Source organism: Balaenoptera ricei, chromosome 9 (assembly GCF_028023285.1).
Source record: "Balaenoptera ricei isolate mBalRic1 chromosome 9, mBalRic1.hap2, whole genome shotgun sequence".
In the NCBI taxonomy this organism is placed as follows: domain Eukaryota; kingdom Metazoa; phylum Chordata; class Mammalia; order Artiodactyla; family Balaenopteridae; genus Balaenoptera; species Balaenoptera ricei.
In genome coordinates this window covers 112,229,583-112,248,834 of record NC_082647.1, presented here as the reverse complement: position 1 = coordinate 112,248,834, position 19,252 = coordinate 112,229,583, and the positions used below count along the sequence as shown (strand labels likewise).

At 49.5% G+C, this 19,252-nt stretch overlaps 1 protein-coding gene and 1 pseudogene across 14 annotated transcripts in view; both read right to left on the bottom strand.

Moving 5' to 3' along the window:
• The window catches only part of GRB10 (growth factor receptor bound protein 10), a 216,193-nt gene that overhangs the window by 46,191 nt on the left and 150,750 nt on the right, over positions 1-19,252 (bottom strand). For 9 of the 14 annotated variants that reach the window (XM_059934345.1, XM_059934344.1, XM_059934343.1 and 6 more), the window contains 2 exons: positions 5,641-5,778; positions 1,238-1,394 (listed from right to left, as the gene is read on the bottom strand). In XM_059934345.1, the coding sequence (XP_059790328.1) occupies positions 1,238-1,394; positions 5,641-5,778 (295 nt within the window). Of the gene's footprint in view, positions 1-1,237; positions 1,395-2,204; positions 2,420-5,640; positions 5,783-14,006; positions 14,120-19,252 lie in introns of those variants that run through there. The other 5 variants (XM_059934357.1, XM_059934354.1, XM_059934353.1 and 2 more) reach the window with 5 other exon arrangements.
• Positions 15,890-16,684, bottom strand: LOC132372168 (small ribosomal subunit protein eS6-like; annotated as a pseudogene).

Genomic DNA, 19,252 nt, shown 5'->3' with positions numbered 1-19,252 from the left:
TCATGAGAAAAATGTTAAACTGTGGGAAGAAGTTTGCAAGCTGTGTAGTTTTTCTCTCCTTCAAGACACAGAAGAAAATAGAGCTGTTGATTTAGAAAAAATTCTAGTTTTAAATATGTGCCTATGATTTGGAAGCACCGTACGTTATCCAAAATGAATTTAAACGAAAGTCTGAAAAGCTTCTTTACCTGAAATAAGCCACCTAAGCCAAACAAACAAACCAAAGACCTCAATAAGTTCTGTAAATAGTACCTATTTCAAAATAATCTCTTGCTCTCTCGAATCACTCAGAGACACTGTGTGAGACTCAAGCTTAGGGGACATTGCTTTATGGCACCCCTCGACTCCCGGGGGCCTCCCCGTGCCCTCCTGCAGGCTGTCACCATGGCTCCCCGACCCCGTCAGGTAGAGAGCTGCTCTCTGCAGTGATGCCAGAATCTCCCCAGGGCGCCTCCGGCTGCACACCCAGACCACAGGTGTGCAGCGAGCCCCTGAGCCCCTCACAGTGCCTCCTCCTGCCAAGTCACAGGGACCCTTCCCTCCTACTGTGGCTGAGCTCTTGGGAGTTACTGCTTCAAACTGTGCAAGAGCGAGATTCTGGAAGCACCAGGGGAGAGAGGCCTGGGAGGGAGGAAGGTGAGATTTTAGGAAAAAGAGAAGAGGCAGGAGCGTGGAGGGCAACACACTGACTGCCTGCTGCACTGGCTGGCAGGGGACACTGCAGTGACAGTCTGGCATCTGGCGGCAGAGGTCTTCACCTGAAAGCCCACCGAGCACCCCACTGCTGTCCCCCACCTGGAGCTGCTCCCCCTCACCGGTGCTGCTCCCTATCCAGAGCTGCCCCCCACCCGGTGCTGCTCCCCACCCGGAGCTGCTCCCCACCCGGTGCTGCTCCCCACCCGGAGCTGCTCCCCACCCGGTGCTGCTCCCCACCCGGAGCTGCTCCCCCCCACCTGGAGCTGCTCCCCCTCACCCGGTGCTGCTCCCCATCCAGAGCTGCCCCCCACCCAGTGCTGCTCCCCACCCGGAGCTGCTCCCTACCCGGTGCTGCTCCCCACCCGGAGCTGCTCCCCCCCACCTGGAGCTGCTCCCCCTCACCCAGTGCTGCTCCCCATCCAGAGCTGCCCCCCACCCGGTGCTGCTCCCCACCCGGAGCTGCTCCCCACCTGGTGCTGCTCCCCACCCGGAGCTGCTCCCCCCCACCCGGTGCTGCTCCCCACCCGGAGCTGCTCCCTACCTAATCCCAGGTGCGGGTGGTGCTCCACCAGCGTCCAGCTGTTGTCGTCCACACAGTGACTTCTGTAAACCAGCAACTGGCACAGGTCCCTGGCTGTCGTGTCCGCCAGAATCTCCACCACTTTGCTCGTCCCGTCTTCGCTAAAGACTTTAACATCCTGCAACACAAGGCGGTGGCACTTACAGATGAACAACCTTGGGTTTTCAGAAATAAACACCGAAACAACATAAACAGGAAACGTATAGACAGCAGTGCTCCAACACATGTCTAATTGTTTTGCAGGCGGCGGGTGACCAGAGGCTGCGGGGCTGCAGGCCACGCCCATCGACACTCCCCTTCCCTTCTGCCTCCCCCTGCGGATGCACAGGGCACAGGGGATCACAACACAGGCTCTTACAACGCCCAGGACACCTTGGGGACACATGGCCAAACCAGAGCGTGTGAGCTACTTCTCTACCACCTGTCTCGGGAAGTGACAGAATTCCTTTAAAATACTGCTGGCGGTCTTGGGATTGGACATTTTACAGCTGAACCAATTGCGAGAACAAACAAAGCAACAGAAGGCCCGCAGAAATCCTAACTATCTGCGACTCCAGCTGTTCTCCGTTTCTAGGGTCCTCAGTGCAGCAGAGAGCACCCAATGCCTCCTCTTGTCACCGCCACTCACCTTGTGTTCATTGAGGTGTAGGGAGAAGATGAGAAGTAATGTGAATATGCTGAAATTGAAAATACTAAAAAGAAGGGCACAGTAAGAGCAGTCACAAAACCCTCTGGCCCCGCCCCCTGCGAAATTACAAGCCAGTTTAGTTTTCCCAGCGTTGTTCAAAGCCATGACCTGCGAACAGCTCCCAGGCAGGGGGGTGGCCAAGCAGAAATCCAGAGGATCAAAAACCTAGCCTGCCCCAGCTGCAAGATTGATAGGGGTGCCGCCTTTAGGGGAAACATGAGATGCTTCAAAAAACCTTACCTCAACAGCATGGAAAAAGCAGTCAGAGGAACAAGATGGCATTTTAAATCGAGACTGTCCCTTGAAGGGGAGTGTGTCCCAGCCTTTTCCCACTGTCCCTGGCAGGCAGGGACCCCTCTCCGGGCACCGATGGTGGGGACGGAGCCCCGGCGGGCAGGCTGTCTCTGGGCAGCAGGGAAGCGGCTGTGAGGCTGCCTCGGGCTCGGTCCTCTAGCTCGTGAATCAAGCCAAGAGGGGCAGACCAATCAGGTCCCCGGCTGGGCCTGATGCAATCGCCCCCCACTCCCACTCCAGTGCCCCCGCCCAAGGTGGAGGTGATGACAGCATGACGACAACACAAGGCTCAGACCAACACTCCAGAAAAATCCCTGCTCATTCTTTCCCATGGCAGTGAACTAACAGGCAGGACACTCAGCCTGAGCACGTGTGTTCTCTGAACTCAGGCCTGTCTGCCAAATCGCTCAGCAACCTTGATCCCTGCAACCCATGCTGTCACTTGCGAGTTTGGAGCTGGAGCTTTCTGTGGCCTGAGTGTCAGCTGGTCTTAAAGAACTGGCCGCAGCTCTCTGTCTGTCTCTCTCTGTCTCCGTCCTTTTTCTCGTGTTTTTGATCAAGTGCAGACTTTGAACGTTTATTTCCACAGCGCGGAGCCTGGCAGGGCAGCGAGCTGCTAGGATGAAGTCCCAAGGGGATGGCATGTTGCCACAAGACCGTCCCAGCTGACTTAGGGCTCACCCAGCCGGAGGGGAGGCAGGACCAGCCCGGGGGACAGAGCCCTTCAGCAGGGCAGGGTCACTGCCCCCGCTGTTCCTGCCACCTCTCCGCCAGCCCCCCAACCCCGGCTGGATCAGGACTGAGGGACCTGCTTACAGCTCACACTTATCTTTAAAGAAATCCACCCCCTGTCTTTTCTGGAATTGATGTTTCACTCAATGACAGCTCTACTTCTCCAAAACCAATTAAATATGCAAATACAGCTGTCATGACTAAGTATATAAAAATAAAATTTAATTTCAACAGAGAAAATGTCTCTGGTCTATAGGTAAACACTTTGTAAGAACAAATGCATTAACATAAAAGAAAAACAAATTTTAAAAAAGCAATGAATTCATACAATTCCTTATATGTGTGCTAATTATATATAATTACTTACATATATAATGTATGCTACAGCAGTGCGTGCATACAACCACCCAAATCAACTACCCTAATTTTCCTTCTTTCCTAAGTTTCTAAGTGAGCTTATCTGTGACTACAATGAACGTTATTTTCCCTAGGAAACTTAAATTAGGTTGAAGTGTGTTTCCCGTCTCTCTCTCCAAGTCTTTTCCTGCCCAAATCATCCATAGCACCAGCTTTTAAATCTTCTTTTCAGCCCTACTGCACTTTTCTTTAAACTCTCTCCCTCACTTCTCTGTTGCTCCAAGGCCATGCCCCCAAAGGTCTATATATAGTCCGAGTATTAGAAACTAAGATGTGCTTTGTCATATGGCCACGGCCCCGGCTTTCAGATCCCCAGAGCCGGCTGGGGGAGGGCCAGGAGGGGAAGCTGGGTCTGGGCTGCAGGCCTGTGGCAGGGACAGACACAAAGGGACACAGGCTCCAGGACAGGACCTCGAATCCTGCGCTGCCCTCTCTGCTCCCGATAGCGCTGTCCAGCTACCTCCCCCAACTCACCAGGGCCTGCCGACCACAGGTGACACAGGCCCCGAGACAGACGGACAAGAAAGCCACCACACACCCCTGCAATCTCACACTGGGAGCACGTCTGGAGCTCCAGGTGACAGTATCTGTAACGAACACACACGCACAAAGGAAGCTGTCCCCACTGTGCTTCTAAAGCCGGCAGCTCCGGAAGGAGCATTTTGCACCGTGCCCACTGCCCCTGCGGTCAGCTCCTGGGCGGTGCGGGGGCTCGTTCTGGAAGCAAACGGGGGTTTCCATCTCAACCTTCAGCGCGACAGGCCTGGGCCGAAGGACGCCAGGGAGCAGGCTGAGGCTCGCAGGTCGGACGCTCGACCATCATCCCGTGAGGGTGGGATGCAGAAGCGTCTCCCCTGCGAGCTGGCCAAGGCCTCCGCTCCACCGACTCAGAGTTCAGCCAGGAGACCAATACCAAAGGGCACACGTGTATCCGGGGTAAAACTTCCAGGGAACATACGGATGGACCTGGGTCCTGCCAGGATGCGGGAGAACTCAGAGCGCAGATCCGCAGTGCCAGCCTGGCCCAGCCCCTCCCTGGCTCTGTGACACCCCAGTGATGGAAGGTGAAGCATCACTCATGACCCCCTTGGCCCAGGTGGGGCTTCAGGGGAGATGTCCTAGAATGAGACCCGCTGCCATCCGGCCTCGTCACCAACTAGCCGTGGGAACTGGGCTGAGTGGCCCAGCCTCCCTGTGCCTCACCCTCTTCGCCTGTAAAATGGGGATCTGTCAGTAGCACCAGCCTTACAGGGTCAGCCTGCCTTGGGCTAATGGGAGCCTCTCTTGAAAAGCTCCCAGCCACCTGTGCCTGCCCCCGGGGTGCCCTCGGATGGGCCAAGGACCTGGGAACGAGGCAGGTTCCCACTGAAGGCCTGAGACACGGCAGCGGCGGGTGGGGATGGCGGGATCCTGACAGCCACGACCGACTCAGGTTTGCAGTTCTGAGAAAGCAAACCTCATGACGGGTAAGAGGCAGCGGGAACAATTCAATTGGAAAAACCAACCACTGAATCTTCAACGTCTGTTTCTGCACCACAAAGGAAATTAAGTAGCTAATTGCTTTTTAAAATAAAACAATAATTTATTAAGAATAACCTATATGGGAAAAGAATCTGAAAAAGAATAGATACGGTGAGTGCCCTACATACGAGAGTTCCGTTCCGAGACCACGTTTGTAAGTCCACTTTGTTCGTAAGTCCAACAGATTAGCCTAGGTACCCAACTAACACAGTCGGCTGTATAGTACTGTACTGTGATAGGTTTATAATACTTTTCACACAAATAATACATTAAAAAACACACAAAAAATAAAGAAAACATTTTTAATCTTACAGTACAGCACCTTGAAAAGTACAGTGGTACAGTACAACAGCTGGCATCCAGGGGCTGGCATCGAGTGAACAGGCAAGAAGAGTTACTGACTGGAGGAGGGAGAGGAGGTGGGAGATGATAGAGCTGAAGGATGGTCAGCAACAGGAAACAGAGGGCAAGCTGCAACTTCACTCACGCCTGAGGTTCTGGTTCCTTGCTGGATTCAATTCTATCTACCCTCTTGAAAGAACGATCCAGTGGTATCTGGGTAGTAGCTCTTTTTTTTCTCATCATAGATGACACGGTAGCACTGGATTGCATTCTGAACGGCTGCAACCTTTGCGTACCGTTCCACGTTCGGGTCCTGTGCCTCAAAAACTAACAGTGCCTCCTCCGACAAAGAAAATCCCCTCGCCATTACCTGCATCTTCTGTTCTTCAGTTACTTCTTCTTCCTCTTGTCTCTCTTCGTCCTTTCTCTGGGCCTCCAATTCCATCAGGTGTTCATTAGTAACCTCCTCGTGTTGCATGGCAAGGAGTTTCATTGTCCTCTTGCAGATCTAGCTTGAAATAAAGACACTGTACTACTGCACTGTACAGTAAAGTACACGAAAGCACAACCCCCTGTAGAGGGTGCATGCACGTGACAATGTATACCAGACACATGAACCAACTTACATGATTGCACATGCAAATGCACGTTCGCATCTTTGAAAGCTCACAACCTGAAGGTTTATATGTAGGGGACTTATTGTATATGTATATGTATAACTGAATCACTTTGTTAGTACACCTGAAACTAACACAACATTGTAAATCAACTATACTCTAATATAAAATACAAATTTAAAAAGAAACAAAGAGCAAATCAAGTTCAAGGTAACAGCCACTTAAAAACTTATAAAATATGAGAACATATGCCATCTGCATGGCGTAATTCTGATTCTGAAATTTGTAATAAATTCCTTGACCGTACTGCTTTTGTTGTATAAATGATAAAAATAAAGAAACTTTGAATTTAAAAAAATAGTAATATTAAAGAGGGCATAATTATGCCACCAGCCTGAGATTCTTTCGTTTCACGGTTAGCAGGGGGAGGAAGGAGGCTTTGCCAGGCTACCTAGCCCTCTGACTGGCTTGGCACCAGGGCCCGTCTTAAAAGCCCCAAAGTGGTAATAGAAGGTCTGTCCTTCCTGGAGCTCTGTTGACGCCTTTTATGCATTCATCGTATGGAGAGGGAAGTAAGAGCCTAAATCTTTGCAAACTTGCAGGAAGGAGTTTAAGAACAGTTAGGGTTGAAGGTACATCGTGTCCATGGTCGCGGTCCCCAGCAGGCAGGCAGACGTTTGGGCCTCCTCCCTGCTGTCACCCGCACTCCTGCTTCGGGCACCGGACACTCCCTGCTGGGCACACGCAGGCTCGGGATCTTGTCTGAATTCCACAGACTCTTGACTTTGGTTGAGATCAACCCGTGAAAACAGCAAATGGAGGATTCTCAGCCCTTTGCCCCAGACCTGTCCCAGGTGCAGGACGTCCCGGGGGGGACAGCAGCCTCCAGGTGCCTGGGCTGAGCAGAGCAGCGGACCCCCAACCCTGCACAGAAACCCAGGGAGTCTGCAGGGTCTGAGCCGGGGTGTTTGGGCGGCTTTGTCTCAGTTCTTCGTCATCCAACTTACTTCTTAGTTCAAAAGCTCCCTGGTCCTGTTTAAATGCATTTTTCTAAGTGAGGATGTAAGCTGGGCTTTGCAGTAACTCCCGAAGCCTCCTGTAAATGCTGGGGGTAAACACTTAGGAAGAAGCCAGGCTGTATCCAAGGGCCACGAGGGGGCGTCCACGGTGGAAGGGTCCATATCGAAAGGGAGGCACATGAAAAATGTTCCACACGGCTGATTATTAGAGAAACACAAATCAAAACTACAGTGAGGTACCACCTTATACCAGTCAGAATGGCCATCATCAAAAAGTCTACAAATCATAAATGCTAGAAAGGATGTGGAGAAAAGGAAACCCTCCTAAACTGTTGGTGGGAATGTAAGTTGGTACAGCCATTATGGAGAATAGTATGAAGGTTCCTTAAGAAACTAAAAACAGAACTACCATATGAACCTGCAATCCCATTCCCGGGCATATATCTGGAGAAAACCATGGTCCGAAAGGATACGTGCACCCCAGTGTTCATAATAGCACTATTTACAGTAGCCAAGTCATGGAAACAACCTAGATGTCCAACGACAGATGAATGGATAAAGAAGATGTGGCACATATATACAATGGAATATTACTCAGCCATAAACAAGAATGAAATAATGCCATTTGCAGCAACATGGATGGGCCTAGAGATTACCATACTAAGTGAAGTAAGCCAGACAGAGAAAGACAAACACCATATGACATCACTTACATATATGTGGAATCTAAAATATGACACAAGTGAACTTATCTACAAACCAGAAACAGACTCACAGATACAGAGAACTTATGGTTATCAAAGGGGAAAGGGAGGGGTGGATTAATTAGGAGTTTGGGATTAGCAGATACAAAGTACTATATATAAAGTAAACAACAAGGTCCTATTATATAGCACAGGGAACTATATTCAATATGTTGTAATAAACCATAGTGGAAAAGAATCTGAAAAACGATATATACACACACACACACATATACATATATATATACATACATATATATATATATATATATATATATATATATATATATATATACACACACACACACAGACACACACATATGTAGAAGTGAATCAGTTCGGTGTATACCTGACACAACACAACACTGTGAATTAACTATACTTCAATAAAAAAAATATCAAAAGGGACTTGAGGACACAGGGAGGGGGAAGGGTAAGCTGGGACGAAGTGAGAGAGTGGCATTGACATATATACACTACCAAATGTAAAATAGATAGCTAGTGGGAAGCAGCCACATAGCACAGGGAGATCAGCTCAGTGCTTTGTGACCGCCTGGGGGGGTGGGATGGGGAGGGTGGGAGGGAGGGAGATGCAAGAGGGAAGAGATATGGGAACATATGTATATGTATAACTGATTCACTTTGTTATACAGCAGAAACTAACACACCATTGTAAAGCAATTAGACTCCAATAAAGGTGTTAAAAATATATATATATATATATGTATCGAGAGGGAGGCAAGGCTGCGGAAGACAGGAGGTGGAAAGGGCTGAGGGGCTCCCGGTCCCGCTGGGGTCATGGGGAGGGAAAGCAGGAAAGCCAGCTGAGCCCAGGCACGTGGCGGGTCCACCTCTGAGAGCCCAGTGGCCACACCAGGGCCCCAAGCTCACGCCCTCCAAGGCTGACGGAACCATCTCCCGACCAGGCGTGGGATGGAAGCCTCGGGACAGCTTGCCCAGATGGAGGAGATGGGCCCACGGGGGGCCGGGTCTGAATCAGGGCATCTGCTGTTCGCCTTCCTCTCTGTCAGCAAGACGCTTCCCAGGAGCTACACGAGGCTGTTGGTTCTGGGGGGTCCTGAAGCCCCCAAATGGGGCAGGCCAAGCAAGTATGGATGAAACTAGATGTACTTCAGACTAGGGCAGAACCAGGGCCGGGATGGGTTCATTGTAGTGAAAAGAATGTAATTCTACCAATTTTTTTTCAGTTCTGGTCTAAGTCAATGATGCTCTTTTGAGCCACAGGGAGTGATAACTGAAGTTGCTACACATAGGCACGTGGTTCTATTCACCGTAGTTAAGAATATCACTATCATCCTGTTCCATTACAGGGACCCAAACCGACTTAAAAAAAATGAGCATCTGAGTTATAATCGATTGATTTCATGTTTCAGAAAGAATTATTGACAAAAATATTTTAAGTCCTCGCAATCCTTTCCAAAGGAGTTACAGTTCTAGAAAGAACTCACAAAGTAGTTCTTGAAAGTCAACCGCGGATCCAGAGCCCCTCCGTGGACACGCTCACTGCCTGGCACTCACGGGCAAGATTCAGGGCACACAGCCCAAGTCAAACTGGAGCGGTTCAAGGGTACACAGATATATTCATTTTTTCTTACGGGTTTTCATTGTAACGCATTTGGAAAATGCCGAAGGGACAGAGGAAAGAACTCGACAATCACTGACAACTCCCAGATCTGCTGCTACAGTTCTGGAGTGTGCCCTTCCAGTATTCTCTCGCACAGGTGTTTGTAAATAGACGCACTGACATGACTGTGCTCAGACGGCAGACGCGGTTCTGCAATCGGGCTGTGGAGCTTCATGTTACACCATAAACATCCACCGGGTCTTTATGTCTCTTTGGTGCTTTAGTGCCTGCGAGGGATTTCTTCACATGTCATGTTGTATCAACATGAACGTCATGCTGCCCGTCCGGCGGCTTCTAGACTTTCATTCTCCTCAAGTGCTCCCTGGCACACCTTTATACGTGAGCCTCAGTGTGTGGGTTGAATTATTTTCTCAGGATAAATGGCTGGATGTCAACTTTCCTAAAGTGCCACCTCTAATAAGGGAAACGTTTCCAAGAACGGGGATGCCGGGTGTTTGGCAGAATGCGTGCTATTCCTTAAAACAGGATTTAAGGAGCACGGTGGACCTGCGGGCATCCTCTGATCATCCCCAAACCTCCAGCCTCCCACTTAGCAAGAACTCACCAAGCACACTCTCTGTGCTGGGCCCAATCTCCCGGATGTCCAAGGGTCCCGCCACCACTGTCTAAGTGCATCAATTACGGAGCCTGTGAACCTGCCAGCCCTGGGTTCAAGCTCCTGCTCGCCACTCGCTGCACGAGTTACCCCCTCTGACCTTCGACAACCCTCAATCCCCAGCCTATGTGACAGTGAGGGACTGTCACATAGGCTGACGGTGAGTGTCGCTCAGAGAAATGCATGCAAGTCCCGTCCCACAGCAAACGCTCCACAGATGATCATTCCAGACACACTCCGCTTGTCTCCTCCTCCTGCGGGCATCACGTGCCTAAAAGATCCCCCTCCCCACGCACTGCAGGACCAAGACCCCTGCGGCGTCAACCCAGGAAGAGGGAGCGCTTGGCAGGAAGCTCACCCTGGGCTTCTGCTCCAAGACTTCTATGGGGCTTTTAGCTGTTTCTGGTCTTAGTATGTAGTTGAAAATCCAGGTATTAGGAGTCTGCTTTGTATTTCAAGCAGCTGAAGCCCCCAACGAGAGGCAGTGATGGTCCTCAGGAAAAGAGGCCCCCATCACGGCCTGTCCATCCTGGTGGGGTGGGGGCCGGGGAGAGCTGTCCGCCTACAGCAGGGGTTGACCAGATGATCCCTAAAAGGCCTGATAACCTGGGTGCGTCTACGGCTCTGCCGGTGGCAGGTGGCAGCTTCTGGTGGGCAGGTACCCCTGCAACGTGAATTCGGGCTGAAGCCTACAGGGCAGCCCGGGCTGGGTCTTTCCATCCAGATAGAGCCCTCAGTGGGAGCAAACTCCCAAAGCCAAGCCCTTCCTGGGTTAGGCTTTGTCTTTTGGGCAACGTCTTTCAGGGGAACTCACGGCACTAGGGCCGCAAACGTGCAGTGTAAATGCAGTTCCTGTTTGAATATGGGATTTTTAAAATGAGATTAAGGAATTGGGTGTCTCAACGGTATTAATCGTCCTGTTAAAGAAAAAAAAGGTGTCAATCTTTTACAGAAACATGCTAAAAAATGTATAGGTAAATGACGTGATGGCTGGAATCTGCGTCAACACAGTATATGGGGGGCGTGGCTTCACAGTTGTTGGGTCTGGCTGGGGGGCACGCGGTGTTCACCCCACTATTCTACTTTTGTGCAGGCTCTAAATTCTTCATCAACAAAACCTAAACAAGCCTTCGGACCCTTTAGCCTTGTGCTGCCAGAGGAAATAAAGCATATTTGAAGCCTTTTCCTGCCTAATCCGTTTGAAGAATTGAACCCAGTGCCCCTGGGTAGAGAAGGCAGCACCCCTTCTCTCCCTCGGTGGTTCCTGATGGGGGGTTAGGGTAGGGGTGGATTTTGCCCCCCGAGGGACATTTGGCAGCGTCTGAGGCATTTCTGCTTGTCACAACTGGTGCGTGTGTGTGTGTGTGTGTGTACGTGTGTGTACGTGTGTGTGTACGTGTGTGCGTGTGTGTACGTGTGTGTACGTGTTTGTCTGTGTACGTGTGTGTACGTGTGTGTGTACGTGTGTGTGTGTGTGTGTGTGTGTGTGTGTGTGGCGGGTGACTGCTGTCCTCTGTGGGCAGAGGCCACGGATGCTGGTCAGCACCCTCCAGGGCACGAGACGGCCTCGCATCCAAGGACCCCGCAGGCCCAGACGTCAAACGCGCTGAGCGCAGAGCAAGGGGGATCTCGTGCTAGGAAGCAAGGTAGTACTTTGACGAGGACGTGCCACAAGGAAATAGGAACCAGCCCCACTGGGACAATGTGAGCGTCAAAGCGATGGCTGTAAGCAAATAATAATGTGTCCTTACTGACAAATAAAGAAACACACAGGTAAATAGCCGGGAGACAAGGGCTGCTCTTCCTCACTGCCCAAGGCCAACTCACAAACGCAGAATGAGAGTCAGAATCGCCAGACAGGATCATCCGTATGCGACAAAACCAGTCAGCGGAAGTCGGAGGGAGAAAGCATATGAACCTGCTTTCAAGTCATCTTCCTTTAAAGCACTTTTTAATCACCAAGGGAATAATGGCAACTTCACAATGGAGAAACGTAGCAGACATGGGTAAGAAACATCATCGGTGATAATGGAGAAACCAACATCACAGCGTCCCGAACTCCTGCCCCGAGAGGGATGCAGCTGTCTGTGGCCTCTCCACCACGTACACCCTGATGGGGCCCCAAGGAAACTCCCCACAAACCAAAGGGGGGGGCTCCGGTTACCGCTTACGTGACGAAGGACGTGGAGCGGCGAGGAAGTGCCCCCAGGCGAAAGGGAATTAGAGACGTTAAAACCAGTGCAAAGGGTGGTCCTGTATTGGTTCATGAACCAGAAAAAAAGAAGCCATAAAACACATTAGCAGGACAACTAATGAACCGTGAATAAGGTCTGGATCCCTGCATACCCTGATTTTGGAAACTGCTGTGTGCTACGCTCCCTGTAATACACTAGTTATACACATGTGCATACAGATGTGTGTCTACATACATGCATATAGGACCAGGGAAAACGATTTAAAATGGGACAGCATGTTAGCCACTAGGGAAGCCGAATAAAGGATCTATGACAGGTCTTTGTATTATTACTGCAACTGCTCTATAGGTCTGAAGTTATTTCAACGTAAAAGTTTAAAGAACACATTGTGCGAAAATAATGACATGTGGGTCCCCTCTGTCACTCAGCATCTCACTGGTGTCCTATCACCCACAGAGGTGAGATCACAAAGATGACATGAGGGGACTCTTGCTTGGTTGCTCTCTTCATCAGGAGGCCCCTCCTCCGTCTCCACTAAGCCTCTGTCTTCACTGTGCAGGACTGTTAAGATCCCAAATCCGCAGGCACCAGGCAGTTCAGTCACGGCTGGGGTCAGTAAAATGTCCGAAATGCAAAGACGGCGCTTTGGGAGGTCAGGCCCACACAGGTGTGCAGCTGCCCCTGCCCGGGGAGGGCCCACGGGCATGCCTGCGCTCTGCGAGATGGCTGCATGAGGGGACCACCAGACAGGGCAGTGACACGGCACGCCCCCGCCACTGCCTGCCCCTCTGTCGTGTAACGGCAGGACAGGCCACCCGTCAAAGCACTTCCCCCAGACCATCTGAACCTCATCGAGTATCATGGGTCTGCCCTCAGGCCAACGTTCTATCTTTATCTCAGACTGCGTGATGTATTTACCGGCATCCAGTTTCAGCGAACGTCTGGCTTGAGAGACAGGGGCAGGGAAGGTCTTACGGTTCTTTGGGGGCAGAGGGGCCTCCAGCTGTGCCCCGAAGCATCAGCACCCCATCCGCAAGGGCAGGACATGCCAGTGCCCACCCAGCCAACACAGGTGCCCCACCTGCTAAAGCCCCACCACTGTGCTGATGCTGTTGGGAGGGGCGGGGGGGCGGCGCACAGAGCTGGATGCAAAGAACACAGGAAACCTGGGAAGACTGGCAGATTTACTGCAAGTTTAGAAAAAAGTGAAATTCGAGGAGCTGAGAGAGTCCTGAGTGGCTAGATTACAAAAGGACAACAACCTCCAGAACTTCCTTTGGGTCCGGACAACACAGACAGTGAGTGCCATCGTACAAATCTCAGATGCGGCTGCCACATAGGGTTACCCTTTCTATTCAATTACAAGAGTCAAGAACAGGTATCTGTAGATAGAGTCTTTCTCTCTCAAAATCCCAGTCCTCCAAGATACATCTGCTAGGAATGCAGTTTATACTAATAACCTTTGTATTACCCATAACACCTTCGTTTTGGGAAAGTAAGCTTATCTACCATTATGGTGAGACATTCAATATAATTACAAAAATACTGATCACGATCAAGAGTTGGTGACAGTAATTAGTGAGAATTCTCATAAAAAGCAGAACATGTTCACTGGTATCAGTGAGCATCTCCATCTGGTGCATTTTCAGAACTAAAATCCAGCAACGGAAGCGAAACCCCTTGCTGAGGGCGACAGCCGGACCCCGAGCCTGCAGCGCCGTCTGTATGTCTGTCTGTCGGATAAGCAGGGCTTCTCAGTTCTGCTCACATTAGACCACGGATCCGGAGGGGAGAAATGCAGGCCAAACATCACAGTCAGGCACAATTCCTCAAAAACTAGGACAGCACAAAGTTCTACTAAATGCGAGCTCAGAAAGTCCAACACCAAAAAGAGTAAGTACCTGAATGTGACAGCGCGCACCTTACCCCGCCTTCCGGCCGCTGGAGTCTCCAACTCAGAGGTTTCCAGGGCGACTCGTGAGCAAATGCCCTCTGCAAACCTCCCTTCGGGTCTGACCCTTTGCTCCCAGATGGGCTCAGTAAATACCTTACAGAGTTTCTAGAAGCTGCAGATACAGCCAATGAAAATGAGTCTGCTTCATCACTGGGGGAGTGACTTTGCTGCCACCCGGGGGCCAGGGGAACAAGGCACAAGACACCCATCCCGGGTTACTCTGCTCCTCAAACGGGGGGTCAGCCAGGCTCCAGTGCCTCTACACCCTACTATAGGGGGTACACGGCCCTTTGATGACAGTTAGAAAAGTGAACTTCATACACACACACATACATAGCCATAAACACACAAAGCCTTTAACCAGCAATTACAGTGCTGAGACTCTATCTATCTATCTATCTATCTATCTATCTAATCTGCCTCTATCTACCTATCACCTATCTATCTATCTAGTCTGTCTCTATCTACCTATCACCTATCTATCATCTATCTATTATCTATCTAGTCTGTCTCTACCTATCACCTATCTATCATCTACTATCTATCTATCTATCTAGTCTGTCTCACTCTATCTACCTATCACCTATCTATCATCTATCTATTATCTATCTATCTAGTCTGTCTCTACCTATCGCTTATCTATCATCTATTATCTATCTATCTATCTAGTCTGTCTCTCTCTACCTATCATTTATCTATGTATCTATCTAGTCTGTCTCTATCTACCTATCACCTGTCTATCTCTCATCCACCTATCTATCTATCTATCTATCACTTATCTATCTAGTCTGTCTCACTCTATCTACCTATCACCTATCTATCTATCTATCATCTATCTATTATCTATCTATCTAGTCTGTCTCTACCTATCGCTTATCTATCATCTATTATCTATCTATCTATCTAGTCTGTCTCTCTCTACCTATCATTTATCTATGTATCTATCTAGTCTGTCTCTATCTACCTATCACCTGTCTATCTCTCATCCACCTATCTATCTATCTATCACTTATCTATCTATCTAGTCTGTCTCACTCTATCTACCTATCACCTATCTATCTATCATCTATCTATCATCTATCTAGTCTGTCTCTACCTATTGCTTATCTATCATCTATTATCTATCTATCTATCTAGTCTGTCTCTCTCTACCTATCATTTATCTATGTATCTATCTAGTCTGTCTCTATCTACCTACCACCTGTCTATCTCTCATCCACCTATCTATCTATCTATCACTTATCTATCTAGTCTGTCTCACTCTATCTACCTATCACCTATCTATCATCTATTATCTATCTATCTATCTAGTCTGTCTCTCTCTACCTGTCATTTATCTATGTATCTATCTAGTCTGTCTCTATCTACCTATCACCTGTCTATCTCTCATCCACCTATCTATCTATCTATCTATGTATCTATCTATCTATCTATCATCTATGTATCTATCTATGCACCCAGCTCTCCACCATTAAGTGACCAGAGACCTATGTACAAGAACGTCCATTTCAGCTTTGTTTACAATAAGAAAGAACTGCAAACAATAACAGTGTGCGTCAAAAGAGGGTTTGGTTAAACCAACTACAGTCCCCATGCGATGCAGCACCATGAAGCTTTTGGGGAAAATGCGATAATGCAGGTAAATTCTGGACAAGATAGACAACGTCAGTCCACACTGCTCACGTCTGCAGAATGAGACAAGAGTTGGGAACTGAGAGAAAGGGAACCTTACTTTTTACCATAAACCTTGTTGTACTATTTAAGTTTCACTTTTTGCTTTTACTACAAGCATGTATTACTTTTTTTTCATTTATTACTTTTATAATTTTTTTTTTTTGATGTCTGATCTTATTTATTTGTTACTCTTAGAACATCTCATTTTTGACTGGACTCAGACTTAGAAGTAGAAGCTCTCAGAGAGGACAGCCTCCGTCTCTTGGCAATCTGTTCCTGGCGTTTTTCTTTGGCCTCCTTCATTCTCTTGGCCAAAAGTTTAGCATATTCTGCAGCCTCTTCCTTATTTTTCTTACTACGCTGTTTCTTCAGAGCAATTCACCGACATTTGTGTTGCAGAACACGTGGAGTAACAAGACGCTGAATCTTGGGTGCTTTGGTCCTAGGTTTCTTACCTTCTTTGTTTAGGGGCTTTCTCACAACATACTGGCGGACATCATCTTCTTTAGAGAGACTGAAAAGTTTGCGGATTCTGCTAGCTCTTTTGGGCCCCAGGCGACGAGGCACAGAAGTATCAGTGAGTCCAGGAATATCCTTCTCTCCTTTTTTTACAATGACCAAATTGAGAACGCTCAGATTGGCATCCACAATGCAACCCCGTACAGATTTGCGCTTTCTTTCTCCAGTCCTCCTTGGTCTGTAACAGGAATGCCCCTTACTCAGTAGCAGGCGGACTCGGCCATGGGTCAAGACACCCTGCTTCATGGGGAAACCCTGTTTGTCGTTCCCACCACAGATTTGGACCACATAACCCTTCCATTCTTCACCCAGAGCGTCAGCAGCAACTTCTGTGGCCATACGCTTCTCATAAAAGGTACGAAGTTTTCGTTCATCGTCCACTTCAATGAGTTTCTGGCAGGCAGTGGCCGGGAAAGAGATATTCAGCTTCATTCCCAAGCGGCCGAACGCCTCCGAGGCACCACGAAAAAGAGCTACTTTTATAATTTAAAACTATTTACTTTTTGTTTGTTTGGTCCCTGGTTGAGCACAGATGATGTGGTAACAAGTCATGGCTACTGCAATCCCTACTCTTATTTCCGCTTTCAGTGCCCACACTTTGCCAACTGTCTGGTCTGCCTGAACGGACCAGCTTCTCTGGAAGGATGGGGATGAGGGGGAGGGACCGCACCCACGTGAAGACCTGTGGGGGAGGAAAGCCAGCCTCCAGTGCTGTCACTTCAGTGCAGGCCTTATCGCCCATGGAGGAGGAGGGCTCTGGAATGAACCAGAATAAAGACCCAAAGTCCAATCCTGGGTCTCAAGCACAGGGAGCTGCCACCGGCAGCTGAATTTTTATTAACAGTTTACGCCACCTAGAATTTATGTCAGTCTACGTGTACACAAACGGGGTGGCTTAACCAACAGAAGTGCAATGTCCTGCAGTTCTGGACGTGTCCAGTTCTGGACACCGGACGTCAGAGACAAGGTGCCTGTGATCCCAGGCCTGGTCCCTTTCGAGAGCTGTGAGGGGGACTCCATTCTACGCCTCTCTCCCAGCTCCTGGGGGTCTGCTGGCTGTCTCTGGTGTATAAGCATCACCCTGATCGCTGCCTGCACCTTCAGGGCTTTCTCCCTGTGTGGGTCCAAATGTCCCCTCTTTATAAGGACACCAGTCCTACCAGGTTGGCCCACCTACTCCAGCATGACTGCATCTAAACTTAACAAATGACACCTGCAACTACTCCATTTCCAAACAGACTCCCAGTCTGAGGTCCTGGGGGCTTTGGGACTTCAACATCTCAACTGCGGAGGGGGGTACAATTCAATCCATAACAACATGCAATAAAGTGTAAGACCCTAAGTCAGCTCTTCCTCCAAATAGTTGATAACTTGCAGCATAATGAATTAAATCATGCTGCCTTGTTTATGATACTCTGATGCTTGTAGGTGTTGGGGTCTCTCTCTGGGTACCTGCTCCAGAGCATAGAAGTCTCCGCTCTTAAACCAGAACCACGTGGGTTTCACGACAGCAGCTTTGTAAGGTCAAAACCACCCTTTTGCAGGAGGAAACCAGTCACACCAAGAGACCAAATCCAGAGGGCTTCTTCTAGGTTCACATAAAACTCAACCTCTCAGCAGCCTGGGACCCACGGACAGCCCCTCGCTGCCCGAGACCCCAGGCCCTCTGAGGCTGCCCTTGCTCTTACTGCTTTACCTCAGGGTTCTGCGCAAGTCACCCCTTAGAGGGCCCCTGCCTACTCTGGAATTCTTAGGCAGGAGTTTGGATTTCAAATTTTGTGACTCTTACGTGCACTCCTAGTTGCAAATCGGGGTTCTGGCTGATTTGGTGGCTAAGACAATATAAAACTAAATTAAAACCAATGCTCCACCTATGAAAGTGGACTATTATCTATGACAGAGAAAACAAGAGCACACAGCTGGCTAGTTCTGTAGACCTCTTTTAGGTACCTGAGACCTGGCCCGCTGGGCAGTGGGTCCCCAGGATGCCACCAGGGCCTTGGTCACAGCAGGTGCGTAGCTGTTCTGGTCTCTGACAGAAACAGTCCACCTACGGTAACAACTTCAGTGTCCATAGAAGCCGTTTGCCATCATTAGGGGAACACAGTTCAAGAATGGAAATCAGGAAATCACATCCATACCCTACCATTAGCTGATTCAGGATCTCATCTGGGCCCACAGGCCGCCCTCAGCTGCTGGGTCTCCTTGGTCTCCGTCAGCTGGACAGGTCCTCAGATTTGGCTGTCCCTGTGGTTTTGTTTTCTGGGGTCTTCTATGACCTCAACCCTTTGAGGAGTCCTGACATTTGGCGGAAGGCCCTCGGTCCTGCTGGCGCCACAGAAGTGGGTCGTGTCCTTCTCGGGATGCCCATTCTGGTGATGTCATCTGGGGACCCTTGACTGGTAAGGTGACCCCTGCCGGTCTCTCCACAACCCTGAGTTACTCCCTTGCCTTTGCTCTTCGAGCGGCTCCTGGGTCCTGGTGACAGGCCCCCTCCACGCTTCAAGCATCTCCTAGGCGGCCCTGCCTCCTCTGAGTAGAGGATGGAATTCAGGCACTAAGACCCGAGGACAGGGTTGAACATATTTTTAAAGGAGGGACACAGAGCTTCAAGTTATCATAGGGACACAGAAGCTACAGGAGGGCAAGAAATCACCAAGCACTGCTGATCTGCTCAAATCCATCCAGCACCCACACCCCACCCATCTCAGCTCCTGCTGTGCCCACATCCTACCTGGCTGTCCCCATGCCTGCCTGTCCAGCCCATAAAAATGCACCCTGTAGACTTTTTAAGGATGCCGGGGTGGGGGGGTGGGTTGAGGGAAGGAAGGACTGGGAGTTTGGGGTTAGCAGATGCAAACGATTACATACAGGATGGATAAACAACAAGGTCCTACTGTAGAGCACAGGGAACTGTATTCAATATCCTATGATAAACCCTAATAGAAAAGAATATGAAAAAGAATGTATATATGGATATAGCTGAATCACTTTGCTGTA